The 19,339-nt window shown below is 47.2% G+C and overlaps 1 protein-coding gene across 1 annotated transcript; it reads right to left on the reverse strand.

The window, feature by feature from the left end:
* Positions 1-9,581: 9,581 nt before the first annotated feature.
* LOC136632528 (heat shock protein HSP 90-alpha) lies at positions 9,582-18,687 on the reverse strand. The gene is made up of 9 exons (XM_066607471.1): positions 18,592-18,687; positions 16,176-16,340; positions 15,501-15,867; positions 14,955-15,400; positions 13,351-13,516; positions 12,516-12,854; positions 11,518-11,786; positions 9,933-10,266; positions 9,582-9,843 (listed from the first exon to the last, which is right to left on the reverse strand). The coding sequence occupies exons 2-9, from the start codon at positions 16,338-16,340 to the stop codon at positions 9,731-9,733; spliced, it is 2,199 nt and encodes a 732-aa protein (XP_066463568.1). The 5' UTR covers positions 18,592-18,687; the 3' UTR covers positions 9,582-9,730.
* Positions 18,688-19,339: the final 652 nt, after the last annotated feature.

Below are 19,339 nucleotides of genomic sequence, written 5' to 3' on the forward strand. Positions count from 1 at the left end.
AAAAGTCCTTGGCCCCCTTCTCTTCACTGTCTATACAGCCCCAATCGGACAAACCAGCCACAGTTTTGGCCTCTAATAACACCTCTACCCTGACAACACGCTAACACCATGTCCTCCCTTTTTCTAAAACTTAGGCTGCCTGTCCATGGGCGGGACATACCCCGCATGCGGAATTTTACCACAGAGTTCGGTGCCCAGCTGGTGACTCCCGTGTACCTGTCCGGTGGCTTCTTCTCTGTACTTCGGATGTGCTGCAGAATGGCGCGGGATGAATGGCTTCCATTGACTTCAATGGAAGCCGGCCATGTGTAGTCCGCACAAAATCGCAGCATGCTGCGATTTCTTCTCCATAAGCAGAAAATCGCAATCGATTTCCACTCGTGGGGAGGAAATCGCGTTTTTACATTGCATGCTATTGACTGGGAATTTCGCTCCAGACTCCGCAATGCAAATCCGTCCGTGTACAGGAACCCTTAACCTGTCAAAAACTAACTTCCTTGTCTTTCTGCCCTCAACCAGACAACCTCAACCCAACATCTCCATATCAGTGGATGCACCACTCATATCATGGGGCACCATCATAACCCCCAGACAGCATGCCCGCTGCCTTGTGGTCACACTGGATTCTGACCTCTCCTTTACCCCCCACATCCAATCTCTGGCCATGCCACCTGCACCTCAGAAATATTGCTAAAATCCGCCCGTTCCTCACCACGGACACGCAAAAAAGACACTTTGTGTTGCCCTCATCCATTCCCGACTCAACTACTGCAACTCCCTGCTCATTGGCCTTCCCAGACTCTCCCCTCTCCAATCCATATTAAATGCAGCAGCTAGACTCATCTTGCTATCCAGCCACTTCTCAGATGCCTCTGTGCTGTGCCAGTCGTTGTATTGGCTACTGGCTACTCATTCATCACAGAACCAAATTCAAACTCATCACCCATCTTGCGCGCTCTGCTCTGCTAACACACTCAGACTAAATGCCCCCCCTAATCTGAATCTCACATGCTCACCTCCTGGACTTCTCTAGAGCAGCACCAATCCTCTGGAATGCTCTACCCCCAAAATATCTGGACAATATTCGATGCACAGAACTTCAGACATGCCTTAAAGACGCACCTCTTCAAAGAAGCATACCAAACCTCCTGATCTCGTTCCCTACCACCACAATACACCCCCTGCCCCTCCCTATGGCTTTCCACTTTTGCCTATCATATGTACACTTCCTGCCCCACACCTCCTGTACTTCCCCCACCCCGTTAGTGTCCAAAAAACTGTATATCACATGTTATTGTCGCATTGCTGTGTTCCCCCTTGCTCCACCTCCTGCCCCTGTGTCTTCTGTACCACCCCCACCCCTTTGTTTGCAAATAATTGAATACCACATGTAAGGCCGCCTGGAGATGGGCGGGTCGGATCCGGCAGTGAGGATTCTCGCTGCGGTACCCGACCCGAGCGCCTGCAGGGACCAGCGCGTACACACCTGCGCCCGCCGGCTCTGGCTGTTTGATGTGCCGGCTTGCCGGGCAGCAGTCGCATGTGCAGACCGGAGCCGGCAGCGGGTGAGCATGTCATGATTTGTTTGCCGCGCAATATTTCGCGCGGCCAAATCGCGGCCATCTGCATAGGATTGCGTTTGTTAACTCAATTCTATGCAGGCTTCCAGCGGCGGAAATTCCGCGGGAATTTCCGCTCGTGTGCAGGCGGCCTAACTCTTGAAATTTCCATATTGTTTGTGTTCCCAGTGTGCCTTGAAAGTGGTGCGGAATAAGCTGGCACTTTACAAGTAGAGATTATTATTAACAGCACATGGCCCATATATACAGTCATCTCAATGGGCCCCAAGTACGGTTTGGATATGGGGGGCTGTAGTGTGCAGGTGTCAGGAGCTGCTGGAATTGATTTCAAATTTCCTGTAAGGGCTCAAGGACGGCTACACACGGCCAGGTCGGATTCCGCATGCGGAACCCCACAGCGGAATCCCACCCTGTGCCCAGCCGGCATCCGCACGTACTTGACTTTTCTCTCTTCTTTCTGTATTGCGGATGGTCGACACAGCGAGCCTTCAGACATGCGCAGTACAGTTTTCTCTTTTTACATCCCAGCTTTGCCCGCATCGTCACTAGGCGATGATGCGGAATCCGTGACTTTTCTGCAATGTAATTGCGGAAGGGCAGCGGGTCGGACGGCTTCTATTGACTTCAATGGAAGTTGTCCGTGCGGAATCCGCAGGGAAATAGAGTATGCTGAGATTTTTCCTCACGATTGATTTAAGCTCACGTAGAGGAAAAAGCATTTTGACATAGCATGCTGTGGGCGGTAATTGCTGCGGAGTCCGGAGGCGAACGTCCACTCTGGATTCCGCAATGCAAACCCGCCCGTGTGCAGACAGCCTAAGACACTACACCGACTGGGATTAACTAGTGCTGCTTACGTGAGCAACGCTGGCCAAACAGAGCAGCATGTAGTGTCTAAGACTACCAATACACACTGCGCAGCGTGCATCAGGTACTGTAGTAAGAGAAGTGTTGCAGCCATCTTTGGTTCTCCAGCGCCAGAGGGTCATCTTACGGGCTTATTCACACGTTCGTATATCGGCCGGGTTTTTACGCCCAGCCGTTATACGTTGCCCCATGATGCATTGGCTTACAATGCATCAGTGCACAAGAGCGTATTTCCGCGGCATAAAAGTGCGCCAAATGTTGATGGTAGCTGCATAGATTCCTATGGGAGCCTATGCTAGCGGCCGGAGAAGGCAGCGTGACTGCTAAACTCTCTCCCCCTTCTCTTCTCCTTGCCACTGTTTACAATGGGAGGGGCGGGACAGTGATGGAGATAAGCTCAGCCCCCTCTAATTGCTAGCTGCAGACAAGGGGCTTAACTCCGATCCCTCCCATTATAAACGGCCAGCAAGGGGTGGGAATGGGGAATATCTCCCCCAGGCCCCACGGCATTGCGGCCTCAGGGTATATGCGCCAGGCCCTTTGCCGTTCAGACATTTTTACGGCGATGGCCGGCAAACATAAAACGCCTACGGCCATGTAAATGGGCCCTGTGGCTGGATTGCAGCTTGATACTTAATACTTGTAGATACTTTCTACTTTATTTTAGACATCTCCACACGCCTCGCACTGTCCACTGCAATTTTGTCAATGGAAGTTTTGCAGCCATTACGCTCTCTGTGAAGGCGCCCTAAGGGGGTTCTATTGAACCTAATAGCTCAGTGCTCACGGTGCGGAATTCTGCACCGTAAAATCTCCCGTCCTCAACCGCGGCATGCTCTATTTGCCGCGGGTGTACGCGCGGACGGCTTCCATTGCAGTCAATGGAAGCCGTCCGTCACGCTATCTTTCACTGTAGCACAGCGGAAGATAGTGTGAAACGGCTTACCCGCTGTGTCATATGACGCGGCCGGCCGCGTCATGTGACTCTGTAGGCGTGTCATGCGGGACCTAGGACGCCGGATTCACAGGTAAGTATGAGGTCTCTGGGGGGTGCCATGACAGGCTCCGCCACAGAATTCTGCGGCGGAGCCCGTCACAGCCGTGTGCAGCCGGCCTAAACGTATTAAGACCTCCCTCACGCAGGCATTTTGAACGCCATGGTAATAGCGGTATATCACTCTTATTGATTTCAATAAGGCCTCGAAGACATGCGCTTGATCGCGGAGGTGGATGGTGCTTTTCAGCGCCACAAATTTCAAGCGCTGTCTGCTCTTCTTTTCGGTGTTTAGCGCACCTCATTACCCATTAAAATGATGGGGTGTGCTGAAACACGGTCAGCCACAGGGAGCTGCGGCCACAACCAAAAGTAAAATTGTGGCGCTTTGCCACGTCAGTGTGTGAGAGGCCCCTAAGAATCCTATGTGAGGCCTCACAACATCTTAGGGCGGCTTCACACGGTGCACAACTGCTGCAGTAGATTGTGCAGAGGAAATTCTGCAGCATTCACAATACAAACCTAAAATCTTAACGTGGAGCGCAAAATTTATTCAATGAATTCACATTTTTGAAAAAATGCAGACTGTACGGAGTCTCGGAGGCGTTTGTAAAAATGATGCGTTTTGAATGCACCCAATCACTGCAATGGGTGATGTGGTGCATTAAAAAGTAGTGCAATGCACTAACATACAGCAGACGGCGTTCATTTAGTGCAGCGTTAGAAACGTGATGCTACTAAAACGCTCGTTTGAGAAGCCCCACTGAAATCAATGGAGGCTCAGTACAGCGTTTTTAGCGGGTGTTTCAAATGCTGTAGAAAATGCCTGTGTGAGTGGCCTAAATCCACAACATGCCTAGTCATGCTGCAGACACAAGGGTTAAAACCCTCAGCAAATCTGCACCATTTAGGCTCCCTTCACACGTCATTTGCATGCACATTGACATATTTTACTGCACTTTTTGTGTCCACATGTACATTTCCACAAAGATGCACCAACTGGAATGGCTAATTAGGCTTAATGAGTTTCAAATGTGGTTTTTCCAACGTAATTTTGCAGCGTTTCCTGCATCTCCCCATGTGTTTGTGCACCCCCTCCCCCTTTAATTCTATGGGAACCCGTAGAGCGCTATTGCACAGAATATAGAATGCTGCAACAGAAATGCCAGGAATATACGTGCATGTGAACAAACCCATTAAAATTAATGGTCTATTCTCTGCGTATTGCTCATGCAAATACGTGCGTGTGGATCTAGTCCTTAACCCTTTCCAATCCACTGTCTGACATCTAAAGACATTATGATTTAAGGCTGTACAGCTCCAATGTTGGAAGGCATCCGTCGGGGTTCTCTTACTGTACATTGCCAGCCTCTCTGCTGTCGGAGCCTATCCAATGTGTCACCTCATGCAGTACTGGCTTTAGCCAGCAGAGAGCGCTGTCTTATAACGGCAGAAAAAGAGTAAGCCCCCTAGGAAAACCAGGATACAAATTGGATTGGAAAAGGTTAAGGTTATTTCACGTGGCTGTAGGTGTTTTTACGTACGCCCGCTGGTGCCATAAAAACGCATGAACATGGTGCACACATCTAACGTTTGTGCGACTGTTCAGATGGCACGAGCCACGGCGCATACAGGCCGAGCCCACAGTGCCATTGATCCTAACCTCCTCTCTCCTTCCGTACGACTGTTTGCAATGGGAGGGGGCAGAGCTAATCTCCCACCCCTTTTCCGCTGCCTACAATGGGAAGGGGCAGGGCTGAGCTTAGCTCTGTCCCCTCCCATCGCAAATAGCCAGAGGGGAGGAGAGAGGAGGGAGTTTAGCAGTGATGCTGGTAAACTCCCTCCCACCTCCCTTGTCCAGCCGCTGTCATTGGCTCTCATAGGAGTCCATGCAGCAGTCGACGTATTCTGGCCCGAAAGCACTCGGTGCTATATTAGCCCGGACAGGTGTTTTTACGCCGCAGTAATACGACCGTGTGATCTAATGCATTGGAATCCAATGCATCAGATCGTAGCGTATATCGTCCGGCCGTGAAAACGGCGGCCGATCTACGTTCGTGTGAAAGAGGCCTTAGGCACAGATTTAGCCATTGTAGGTTTTCTGCTGTTGAAGCCACCCTAACCCTCAACTGCCACTTACTGTACAGATTGCACATCGTTGACATTAGAGGGGTAAATTGTGGATGCCACAACCCATTTTAATATTTTATATAATTGTTATAATATATGTAATCAATTGTATATCTCTTCATGTTTCTTACATCAGCCTATACAAACCTGTATATATTACTTCTTAGTAAATAGCAGCAGCTAAATAGGTAACTTGTTCAATATTATACACTAGGATGTATTAGAGTCTTGTATTTAACTCCCACAGGACTTTCTCATGAGACCTACCTACATTCTGCTAAGAGAAGCTGCTCATCTCCCCCCACTACCCCCCTTTGCAATCCTTAAGCCAAACGGTGATATTAAGTTTATTCTCCATTAGGCCGCCTGCAGACAGGTGGAAATTCCGCCCCGGAAGCTGTCATAGGATTGCGTTAACAAATGCAATCCTATGCAGACAGCCGCGCAAAATCTTGCGCCGGCAAGCAAATCGCAGCATGCTCTATTTCTGTGCAGGGCCCCGCACAAACGTCACCCACCGGCTCCGCTCTGCGTCGGCACATGAAAGAGCTGGGGCCGCGGGAGCAGGTGAGTGTCACGCTGCTCTCTGCAGGTGCTCAGGTCGGGTCCCGGCCATCTGCAGGCGGCCTTAGGTTTTGTTTCTTGGAATAATGTGTTTTAGTAACACACACTAAGGCATTAACATGTTATTTGAAACTAGCCTATCCTGAGTTTTTAGGACTTTGAAGTTATGTATGTCTATTGCTACATCATTTGTAGTATATATGTAGCATGATGCTGTTAATAAATTAAAGTACACTGCTTTAGATATACTGTCTGTGTTAAGTGTCTGCATGTACGCCTTCTCAATAACAAATTTGGAACATGCAGTGAAATCAGAGGGACCCATTGGTGTTCCGATAACATAATCCACCCAATATGCAGCCGCAAGTCTTCTTACAAATCTATATTTATATAGATGATTTGTCTGAGCTGTATGCATTGCAAAGCTCACAGGGATCCAGAAGCCTTTGTTTACAGTGTGTCTATTTACATGTGGGTTTTACCGGTTTTTCTGTGACCTCAGAAATCTCAGCCAAGATTTGCATTGCACTAGTGTACATATGGTGTGCTGTAATTTTTTACCTACTGAGAAAACATGCAATTTTTTTCCACACTTGTTCAGTGATGCAATGTCCTTGCCAATTCCAGCACACCTTTAGTGAAAATCACATCTTTACAAGCATATCACCCATAGTTTCTTGGGCAGATATCACATTCACTCGTGGGAATACTGCTTTCACAAAGCGGAGAAAATTGTGTGTTGCGAGACACCCAAATCATGCAAGAATATGAACCCCATTCTTTTGAGTGGAGTCATTACACAAGTGATTTTTTTTTTCCTGGCATGGCATAACAAAATTGTGACTTATCCTAACTTTAGGTCTGCCCACGCATCAGTTTTTAATGAGGCAGCGTTGCATGCAGTGTGATGCAAGGCTTCCCCATTGAAAACATGGGAGAAACTCTGCTCCTTCCCTGAAGTGAAGCAAGGTGGTTTTGGATTATGTTGCACTCGCCCATGTGAAGTCTATTACACAGCTGTTTCTCCCCTGCATAACAGGCCAAGAAATGCTAATGGCAGCTGGCACCTGGATTCACCATAGTCACTGAACTGAGAATTCCAGTTGTTGGCTGCCATCAGTGTAGCTCTGCCTGTTGTGCAAGGCAGAAACGCAGCCATGTAATACCAGCTTGAGGGTGCATTCACACAAACGTATATCGGCTCGGTTTTCACGCCGAGCCGATATACGTTGTTCGTGTGTGTGTGTGTGTGTGTGTGTGTGTGTGTGTGTGTGTGTGTGTGTGTGTGTGTGTGTGTGTGTGTGTGTGTGTGTGTGTGTGTGTGTGTGTGTGTGTGTGTGTGTGTGTGTGTGTGTGTGTGTGTCAGTGTTTTCCAACTCAAGTCTTCAAGGCACCCAACAGATCATGGTTTCAGGACACTCTATGGTAATGTCTGACGCACAGACGATAAACATCACGCATGTAATCCTGAGAAAATCCAGAACACATGACCTGTTGGTGTATCTCACCTCCAGTCCTCGATGCACCCCAACTTTGCTACACAGTTGAAAACTAGTGCTCTCATTACGTGCGCAAGTCAACGCAATGAAGTGGTGGCTTTGCTGGCAAACAAGACTGGGAGGAAGGCAAGGGGCATCCCCAGATGAGTCCATTGCTTTACTTTGAGGCTTGCAGATGACAAGTCTTTTAACTCAGTTTGCCTGCTCCGTACACTACAAAAAGTAGTCAGGTCAGTTTTAGACGGAACCAGTCACCTGCCCAACCTATGGTGCTGTTCGGCAAGGTGGTTTAAAAAATAAAAAAAATAAAAAATTTAAACACTCCTGCTGCTGAAGTCCATGCAGCACATGAAATCTTTCTAGAGTCCTGTGCATAAGACTTGGAATAGCTACATCTCCTTGCTCCCTGTCACCACAACCTAACAGCACCACAACTTGTTTTTGGCAGGTGACAAGTTCCCTTTAGGATTTTTTTTTTTTTTGCCATACATTTAGGCCTCATGTCCACGAGCAGAAGAATTAAAATCCGCAGCAGATTTTAACTCTTCTCCTGCCCGCGGATCCGCATCCCATAGGGATGCATTGACCACCCGCGGGTAGATAAATACCAGTCCAAGATAAAAAGCAGGTTGTTGCGGCACTTCCACAATAGGAGAAATAAGTATACTCACTAGAGCTGTAACCGGGCGTTAGATGCAAAGCTGCGTTCGGACGTGAACCTCACATCCAATATGCTTGCTTCAGATAAATAGTAAACCAGCAGCATCAGAGGTGTCAGTAAGTCTTTATAGATTGGCTTGATAAAGACTGGAGTTTCACCAGTCGAAACGTTGTATTTTACTATGCAAGATGAATTAAAGATGGGATATTAGTATCCATGAGGATTTTCTACTTATCTTACTGACACCCCTGATGCTGCTGGTTTACTATTTATCGGAAGGTAGATAAATACCCACGGATGGTCAATAAAAGGGATTTTTTTTTTTTTAAAACAAACAAAAAAAAAAAAATAAAAAAATAAAATAATTTACTCACCCGCTCTGATTCTTCTCCGCGGCGCCATCTTCTCTACATCGCGGCCGGATCTTTTTTCTTCGGGCCGGCGCAGGGCACGTCACCGACATCATCCTGTGCATCCGCCGAGCCGAAGAAAGAAGATCCGGCTGCGACAGAGAGAAGATGACGCCGCGGCGAAAAAGGAGATCCGGAGCAGGCGGGAGGTAAGTTTATTCTTATTTATTCTCATTTTCAGCGCTCATGTCCACGGGGCAGGAGGGACCCGCTCCGGATTCCCCATGGAGAATCCGGAGCGGGCCTGATTTTCCCTGTGGACATGAGGCTTTAGTCTATTCTGTACACTTAGACCATAAACCTCTTGAAATACTGCCTCTATTCAGATGGCTCAATAGGGATACTAAATGCAGGTGCTATACAGCATGTGTGGTCTCCGCTTCATTACAGGAACAGTACAGAACACAGAAATAATCTTGTCACCCTTTAAATCTGTTGCACTGGCAATGTGAGCTGTGACTATTCTGCCTACAGCTTCCTCACATGTAGTACTGAGACAGACAGCACATCAGGCTGTGGTGGTGAGTTGGCATGATTTAAAGCTGTATGCAGTAGAGGGATGGCTTTCTGCAGCCAGGTTTGTTTTACACTAACTGTACCAAGCAGGCATTACTCAAGCCATCCAACATGAGTTACTCATGAGTGGATCTTTATCTTTTGGGGAAGACAGTGCCTAGGCCTCTAAAAGCTTTGAGCACATTTGTCAGTTAGACAATACACTAGTCAAGCCTTACTTACACCTGGTAGTATGAGATTGGGAATGTTGGAAACATGTTATGAGCATGTGCTTGTCATGCAAAGACTGCAGCAAGCCACACTGCTCACTGCCAGTTGTGTGGGCACCTGTAGCCATTCTTAGTAACTTGAGTTGACAAGTAGGAGGCAATAATTATTTACTTTTAACAGTGTAATTAACAAAAACATACAACATCCAAAAAATAAATATTTCAGACATTATGCAGGCTGCCGGGAGGCTGCACAAAGTACAAAAACCTAACAATTAAGGTTAGAACTGGAACGTGTCTTCAGTCGACCTCCTCCATTCGAGAAGAGTCTTCATCTCCTTCAAGTGGTGGCATTTCCTCAGTGGCAGGGCATGGTGTCAGGTCTTCAGTGGCTGCATCATCTTCATCAATGCCTGCAGGATTAGAACAGCCGGTTACTCTACTGCCAATACTTTTACAAAAGCTTCACTCAATTCTTTAATCTTGATTTGACAGAACTCACCTAAGCCAAGCTTAATCATTCTGTAGATACGGTTAGCATGCGTCTGTGGGTCTTCCAGGCTAAAGCCAGATGACAGGAGGGAAGTTTCATAGAGCAGAATCACCAGATCCTTTACAGATTTGTCATTCTTGTCAGTATCTGCCTTCTGCCTCAGTGTTTCAATTATGGAATGGTCAGGATTAATTTCTAGGTGCTTCTTAGCTGCCATGTAGCCCATTGTTGAGTTGTCCCTCAGTGCTTGAGCCTTCATTATTCTTTCCATGTTGGCAGTCCAGCCATATGTACTTGTTACAATACAGCAGGGTGAAGTCACTAGCCTGTTGGACACTACAACCTGAAATGAAGTAAAGGCAGCAGTTAAGTACATTCACTCGAGTCTGAGCCAGCTCAGAACATTATGCTTGTTAATCATTACCAAGAGCATTTCTTGAGCACATGCTCTGCCTGTCTATTACTGCAGCACCCTGTAGTAGATGTACGCCATCAAGTAGCAGGGTTGAAAGCAGAGCATCGAATTGTGATACCCAGTGCAAGCCCTCTGATCCAGTTTATCCTGCATAGACAGCAGTGCAGCATTAAAAATGGATGCAAAATCAGCATGTTCTAGTTAAAAGCCACCTGTCTGATTTAGAAACCTGTAGAGAAGCATTTGAAATTCAATTTTTTTTTTTTTTTTTTTTTTTAAAAAAAGGTATAGCTTGCCATTTATGGACACATTCACAATAAGTTGCATCCGCTTCAAGCTTCTGGTCACGTGTCATCCGGTGCTCAGTGTTTGTCATTGCATCTGCCGAGCAGGAGCACTCCAGCAGACGTCATGATTCACTCTGGAAGCAAGGGTGCTTTTAGCTGAAGCAATTATCGTTCACACAAGTGAAAAACAAGTCTAAAAGCGTGCCAACTAAATGAATACGGTCGCTTTTCACTTGTTCATTTTATGCAGGCATAAAAATAACTGTTGGCTCGTTCACTTGTTTGGTTTAAACAGCACTCAGTCGTTCTCATTCACTTAGGGTGCATTCACACGAACGTATATCGGCACGGTTTTCACGCCGAGCAGATATACATCGTCCTCATCTGCAGGGGGAGGAGGATGGAAGAGCCAAGAGCAGGAACTGAGCTTCCGCCCCCTCTGCACTACTTGCAATGGGGAGAGGTAGGGCGGGGCTAATTCACGAAACTTAGCCCCGCCTCCTTTCGGTGCAAATAGTGCAGAGGGGTGGAGAGGCGGCAGAGGCAGCTTAGTTCCTGCTCCTGGCTCTTCCATCCTCTCCCCCCTGCAGATGAGGACAACGTATATCGGCTTAGCGTGCAAACCGAACCGATATACGTTCGTGGGAATCCAGCCTTATACAGGAAGTGCGAAAGGCTGAACGATTCCCAATTTGAGCAAGCCAACAAGGCATTTGTCCATCTAAACAAGCTGCACGAGCAACTGCCAATATAACTTGCTTATCTTATAGTACCCCAAGCCAGGAGTGTAATGAAAACACATAGAACAGCCTTCACCTGCTGGAGGGTGGCAATTTAATGGACAAAGCTAGATTACAGAAATCCCATAAAACAGTTATCAGCAATTACTAACCTTCTCTACTTTCTTCTCCAAGATATCCTTCATGATTTTGCACAGATTCTCAAACTTAGATTTCTTCTCTTCCTGCCTCTTTTTCTCCTCCTCATCTTCTGGAAGCTCCAAGCCTTCCTTCGTGACAGAGACTAGAGTCTTGCCTTCAAACTCTTTTAGTTGCTGTACACAGTATTCATCAATTGGCTCAATCATGTAGATAACTTCCAGGCCATGCTTCCTAAGCCGCTCCACAAAGGCAGAGTGAGCAACCTGTTCTTTTGTTTCACCTGTAGAAAGAAAAACTGGTTTAGTTATACTGTATCCACCTGGTGTAATCAGCCACTACAACAACCTATGTTTCATTTTCCTGAAGTCCGCATGGATGGCTTTCATTAAAGTCAATGGAATTTACCCAACCTGCAGCCTGTTGGCATTAACAGTGTGGACGGGCCGCGGATGCAGCTGCCGTCAGGGCTGGATTCTGCAGCTGGAATCCAGAGATGCCATGTGCATGAGGCATCAAGGCTGACATTGATCAAAATTCATCCAAACGACAGCTTTTGAGCGCTAGCCGTTGTGTGTAAATGTGTGCCTATTGGTATGACCAAACTCTCCATTGCCAAGTTCAGCTCAGCATAAAATCAGTCCCTGATAAAGGAGGGCATTCTATGAAGCCAGCAAGAGTGATGTATTTAGAGGACAGACCACTCTGGTCTCTAAATACATGCAAATGGAGCTAGTTAGCTACTAATGGGCTGATTAGCCCATTAGTACCTAATGCAAAATGATCTCTCAAAACGGTCAGTCTGACAAGTTGAGTGATGTTTGTGTGTAAATGGACCTCTAGTGTGAGTTTACAAGAGTTTCTGCTACACCACACTGAATTTAATATTTCAATGTACATCTGCAAGTCCCATTCAGATTAATGCAACTGTTGCTAAATCAGTGACTATATGCTTCAAGTTAATTTGGAGAACAAACCACAGCATTAGCATCAGACAAGAATGCACACCCACCTGTAATGTAGTATATGTGCTTCTGATTCTCCTTCATTCTGGTACAGTAGTCCTTCAGAGACACCATTTCATCTCCAGATGCAGATGTGTAGTATCGCAAGAGTTCAGACAGTTTGCTTCGGTTCTGAGAGTCTTCATGAATACCAAGCTTAATATTCTTAGAGAATTGTTCATAGAGCTTCTTGTAGTTTTCCTTGTCTTCTGATAATTCTGTGAAAAGCTCGAGACACTTTTTTACCAGGTTCTTTCTGATAACTTTCAAAATCTTGCTTTGTTGCAACATTTCTCTGGAAATGTTTAGTGGGAGATCTTCTGAGTCTACAACACCTCTGATGAAGTCTAGATTAAAAAAATATATATAAATAACCTGTTTAAGCCTAATCATGTACCTTTAAAGGGGGTTGTCTGGGCTCCTTTTAACTGATGACCTAACCACTAGATCAGTGTTTCCCCAACTCCAGCCACCCCCACCCCACAGGTCAGGATTTACTCAGTATTGCACAGCTTATGTAATTGTTGGTTTCTCAGACATTGCCGAAGGTGTTCTTACTAAAGGATATCCTGAAGCCATGACCTGTTGGGGTCTGTAAGGACTGGAGTTTTGGACACTGCTCTAGATGGACACCCATCCATCAGCTACTGGTGACCTGCCGCTCAGATCCCCCATCCATCTGTTCGTCCAGCCTGCTTTCCAGTGTGGCAGGCTAGACCTCAGTGGAGGAAGTGCAGGTGCCAAGCAGCAAACCCCCATCCTCTGGATAGTCTATCATTGAAGTGAGCCCAGACAACCCCTTTAATGGGTATACAGTTTATAATTCAGTCAGTTTTCACTTACTCAGATATTCTGGGATCAGCTCCTCACAGTTGTCCATGATGAAAACTCTGCGCACATACAGTTTGATGTTGTTCTTTTTCTTCCTGTTCTCAAACAAGTCAAAAGGTGCTCGTCTGGGCACAAACAGTAGCGCTCTGAATTCAAGCTGGCCTTCAACGGAGAAGTGCTGTGGGAAGAGTTACAAGATCAGAGCACATTCAACTGGAAGGATTACAGTTTGTACTAAAGAACAGCATTATGACTACCATGTAGTTGCATTTGTACCCATTGCATCTCCAGCCTGCCAAGTCCCTGCACAAGTATATAGTCACACCGCACAGCAGTAAAAAGATGTGACAGTGGATGCAAGCCAAGAGGGCTCAACCAGTCTTATGCCACCTGCACACGGGTGGGTCGGACCCTGCATGCGGTATTCCCGCAGGGGAGTTAGACCTGGTGCTTGGCCGGTGACCCCAGCTTGCCTCTGCTGTGAGTGTGCAGAATGGCTTCAATGGAAGCTGGCCATGTGTAGCCTGCACAAGATTGCAGCATGCTGCGATTTCTCCTCAGCAAGTGGTGGAGCTAAGCTTTGCTCTGTCCCGCCTACTCCCATTGCGGGCTATGACAAAGGGCGTAAGCTTTGCTTCAACCTGCCCACTCCTATTGCAAACTCCTCGGAGGGGAAGGAGAGAAGGCGGGACTACTCAGAAACCTATATTGGCCAGCTGATATACGCTTCTAAAAAAAATAAGCCCCAACAGTGGGTTTTTATGCCTGCTTTTGGCTGTGTATTTTATGCAGACTACTAGTTAATCGTTCAGACCGATTGATGGTTCCAACAAAACAATTTTTTGGAACAATTGTCCTGTCAAAGCACCCCTAGTCCTGAGCTCTGCCGATATAGCCACCAACTGGGGCTATTGAGATGTGTGGCGATAGGGGTTTAGGACAGAACTGGGGTTATAAGATATTGATTGTGTCACATCAGCTCACCTTTTTAAATAATTTGTCGTCATTTATGGGTTCTACAGCGATTAGTCTGGAAACAGGTTCTCTGTTGCTGCAGTGATTTTGCATTAGTAAATAAACCCAAATATGTGTAACCTGCTAGCAGGATGACAGTTGACACTCAGTTTTTGGCTTAATTCACCAAGCTAGTGATTAACATTTATTTAAAGGGAATTAATCTGTCAGTTGATGCATGGCAGCCTCGCAGGCATGTACTACAAACACGAGATGTGCTGCTAATGGATTAACACATTTTATGCTACACCTGCATTGTATGTTAATACATACCTTTCACCAGATATTCAAGTGTGCATTTTTTTATTCTGCACACTCATAATCTATACATTTGTTGTACACATGCCACACTTCTGGGACCATTTTATGGTGTAGCACTTGGCACAAAGTGTCACATGGTACAAGTTCCTCTTTCTAGGCATCACACACCCCTGCACTTAGAGATAGTGTCCAACATGGGCAGTTAAGGTTTTTCTTTACTACCTGTGAACTGTTGTATTCTTTTGGACATCACCACCCACAATAAGTACCTTCTATCAGTGGCCATCTACATACTAGGGCTTTAGCGATACTAGCAGTGACTAACATAGTGTTGCATTTACCTTGACAGCCAGATGGTCCTCCCAGTCATTAGTGAGACTCTTGTAGAATTCTCCATATTCCTCATTTGTGATATCATCAGGGTTGCGGGTCCAGATGGGCTTGGTTTTGTTTAGCTCTTCTTGGTCAATGTACTTTTCCTTTATTTTCTTTTTCTTCTTTTTGTCTCCTTCCTTCTTATCTTCCTCCTCATCAGAGCCCACATCTTCTATCTCTGGCTTCTCTTCACTTTTCTCCTCCTCCTCCTCTTTCTTCTCTTCCTTTTCCTCCTCAGCTTCGTCATCACTGACTTCCTTGTCACGTTCCTTCTCCACAAACAGTGTAATGGGGTAGCCAATGAACTGGGAATGTTTCTTAACAATCTCCTTAACCCTCTTTTCCTCAATGTATTCAGATTGGTCTTCCTTCAGATGCAGAATAACTTTGGTACCACGGCCCAGGGGTTCACCTGCAAATAAATCAGGCAATAAAGTAGAACAGTTAGACAGATCTCACTATGGATTATAGTATTTAACACTAGGATCTTCAGTAGAATCCCATGTACTTACTGTTATCTACTCTGACTGTAAAGGATCCTCCGGCCGAGGACTCCCAGGCATACTGCTCATCATCATTGTGTTTGGTGATTACGGTCACTTTCTCAGCTACCAGGTATGCAGAGTAGAAACCAACACCAAACTGGCCTATCATGGAGATATCTGCTCCAGCCTGCAGAGCTTCCATAAAAGCCTTGGTTCCAGACTTGGCGATGGTGCCCAGGTTATTGATGAGATCAGCTTTGGTCATACCGATGCCGGTGTCAATAATGGTCAGAGAGCGGTCATGCTGGTTGGGGATCACATCAATCTTCAGCTCTTTGCCGGAGTCTAGTTTGCTGGGGTCAGTGAGACTCTCATAGCGGATCTTATCCAAAGCCTAAAACAAAGTATATGCTTTAGATCACCATTAAAGCTCTAGTCACATCTGCACCAGAGACTCAATTTTCCTATTCTATTATGAGAGACACCAGGATACCCTGGATAAACAGATCAGTCTCATAATGGTACCAGACGGACCCAGTTGATTATAATGGGGTCTGTTCGGTACCCGCACCTGCCTGGCAGATGAAGGCCTGCTTTCAGATGGCATTTCATGCCAGATCTGCGCTGTAGGCTCCAATGCAGATGTGAGTAGAGCCCAAGAAATACATATTAATAGTTCAGCATTGAGGTCATGATACTTACATCTGAAGAGTTAGAAATCAATTCTCTCAAGAAGATCTCCTTGTTGGAATAGAAAGTGTTGATGATCAAGGACATCAGCTGAGCAATCTCAGCCTGAAAGGCAAAAGTCTCCACATCCTCCTCCATCTGTTGGTCCTGACACGCAGTCTGCACTTCTTCTGGCATCTGTTACAGATGAACCAACAGTTAGGAATACAGCGAACATACAAGCGTTACCATAGAAATAATAAATGAGCAATACCGATATTATGCTTTAAGTTCCCCCTCCCTTTGGCAGGAAGACAGGGATCTTTCTAGAGGCATCTACACAGTGGTAGAGCGACATCTACTGGCAAGACTTTAGTATTACAAGCTTCTAGAAGGTACCACTGAAGACGTCATTCCTCCCCCACAATCCTATAGGAGTTAATGCAGATTATTTCGGGAAGATTCTCAATGCTGCCAGCACTGTACCGGGCATCTAAATCCAGGGGGATAGAAGACCAGCCGCTAACACGACACCAATGTACACACAGTCCATAGCCCCTGGAAAGACAGTCCCTGCAGGGAGTCCATCCACTACTAACAAGTGAGGGCACCATGACTAGCTTCACATCATACAGCCCAGAGCCACACGGGGGACATCAGCCACAGACCGCTACATGCTGGCAGTATAGTGTTAAGATTAACCCTAGTCACATATAGAGCCCCAAGGACAGGTGAAATATCACAGCATGCTCTTATTTTGTATATGTGAATACCAGGAAGCAAGACAGGATAACCAGACAGCCCCCATTAGCCAGTGGGGTCCATACATATCAGCGGCCTGCCAGACCCCACACGTACATCATTCTCCTTGTTCAGCTCCTTGGACAGTAATAGTTGTGAAACTTGCCTAGAACTGCTGCTTACCTACAAGCCAAGCACCCATTATCAGTTAGTGAGCCGCTGTAGCTTACCGTAAGGCTACAGGTCCGTAATAGCGACTATATGTGGGTATCCACAGCGGGTGCACCGCAGATCCCCTTAAAAATGACCTTTAATAGCTTGCTGATTGTGTTTTCATCTCCCATAGAGATGAGTGGAGCCACGTCCACGATAAGAGCATGCTGCAGTTTTAGATCCACGCAGCACATAAACATTAACTCTGCAAGGTTTAGTTCAGTTGCGGATCTTCAGCGTGGATTTAATAAGTCAAATCTGCACATGGACATTGGACCTTAAGGGACCCATCAGATTACATGTCCTCCTGGTACACAGAAGCAGATATATAGCTGTGGGGAAGAGATACAGTATAGCTTGTATTCTATTACTTTACATCTCTACCCCATTCGGAGTTAAAGGGGTTGTCCCGCGCCGAAACGGGGTTTTTTTTTTTTTTCAATAGCCCCCCCGTTCGGCGCGAGACAAACCCGATGCAGACGTTTAAAAAACAAAACGGATAGTGCTTACCTGAATCCCCGCGCTCCGGTGACTTCTTTACTTACCTGGTGAAGATGGCCGCCGGGATCTTCACCCTCGGTGGACCGCATGTCTTCTGTGCGGTCCATTGCCGATTCCAGCCTCCTGATTGGCTGGAATCGGCATGTGACGGGGGGCGGAGCTACGAGGAGCCGCTCTCCGGCACGAGCGGCCCCATTCAGAACAAGGAAGACCGGACTGCGCAAGCGCGTCTAATCGGGCGATTAGACGCTGAAGATTAGACGGCACCATGGAGACGGGGACGCCAGCAACGGAGCAGGTAAGTGAATAACTTCTGTATGGCTCATAATTAATGCACAATGTACATTACAAAGTGCATTAATATGGCCATACAGAAGTGTATAGACCCACTTGCTTTCGCGGGACAACCCCTTTAAGGGACCCATCAGATTACATGTCCTCCTGGTACACAGGGGGGCGGTCCCCCATTGAGCAGAGATGCTAATGAAGGAAGTCCAAGTTCCCAGTCTGCTCTATAACTTGCTATGCAGACATTATGTCAGCGGTCCAGAGCCATCATCAGAACTAGAGCACACTGCCATGATAGAGCAGCTTAGACATGAATTAGGCCTTGTTCACACCAGCCCTGCCGATCACACAGAGGTCCTGCATGGAGCAGAGCAGCACCACATAGCCTGGAGGGCATGATGGCAGCCAGCAGGCTCCATCCAGCACGTCTGTATGATCAGGGCTGGACAGAACATGATGTACTGGAATACATGATACCACTATAGGTCTACCCAGCCTTATGCAGACAAGCATGCTGGGACTTGTAGTCCAACAGCATAGCCCCCTCAGCGCACAGACATCCCAGTGAGATGCCGCTGACTGCCGACACACAGCAGAAACAAGTGAAGGATTACCGCGGGAGATGACACGTACTTCAGTAGTAGCTCACACTGCCCAGCTACTCGTGGAGTACGAGGCCGGCCGGGATCACATAGCATCTCCTTACCGTGTTTGGTCCGCAATGGCCGTCCGGCACAACACAAGGATAACACCAGCAGCTGTGTCTGAAGCAGTGTCGGTGCGTCGGCTCATATATACATAACGCCCCTACATGACTCCGCCCCCTCACTAGCCCCGCCCAAACCTTCCAGAAACGTCTGGAACCTTCACGGACCTTTCCCTGGCGGGAGGAGAGCCGCTGCGGCGCGCAGCCAATCACAGAGCAGCTTGTTCGCCGCGCCGGCTCACTCCTCCTTGCACAGCCTATTTTCGGTTAGAAAGGGGAAGTGTCTGTATGACGCGGCGAAACTGTAGAAAACACTAGAAGGCCCTGGAGCCATGTGCTCGTTACCCTGGCAACCGGGGAGCATCCCTAGCGCAGAGGCGGCTGATAAGGTTGTGTACACACCTGCGTTAGGCCTCATGTCCACTGGACAATTCTATTTGGTAAATCTGCGGGGGTGTCCCGCACACGTGATCCGCACCCCATAGGGATGCATTGGACACCCGCAGGTAAGTAAATACCTGCGGATGTCATTTTCCCCTGCCGCGCGGATCGCACTGTGGGAAATCACCTGCAGCATGCCCCATTTTCTGTGCATTTCCTGCACGGACGGCTCCCGCAGGCTTCCATTGAAGCCTATGGAAGCCGTCTGGATCCGCGGTACACCCGTAGCTGAATTTCTGCTCTGCCGCGGGAGAGCAGGAGTTCAAAAAGAAAGAGTGCACCGGTGTTTGCCGCTGCTCTGTTGTCC

This window comes from Eleutherodactylus coqui, chromosome 6, assembly GCF_035609145.1.
Source record: "Eleutherodactylus coqui strain aEleCoq1 chromosome 6, aEleCoq1.hap1, whole genome shotgun sequence".
Classification (NCBI taxonomy): Eukaryota; Metazoa; Chordata; class Amphibia; order Anura; family Eleutherodactylidae; genus Eleutherodactylus; species Eleutherodactylus coqui.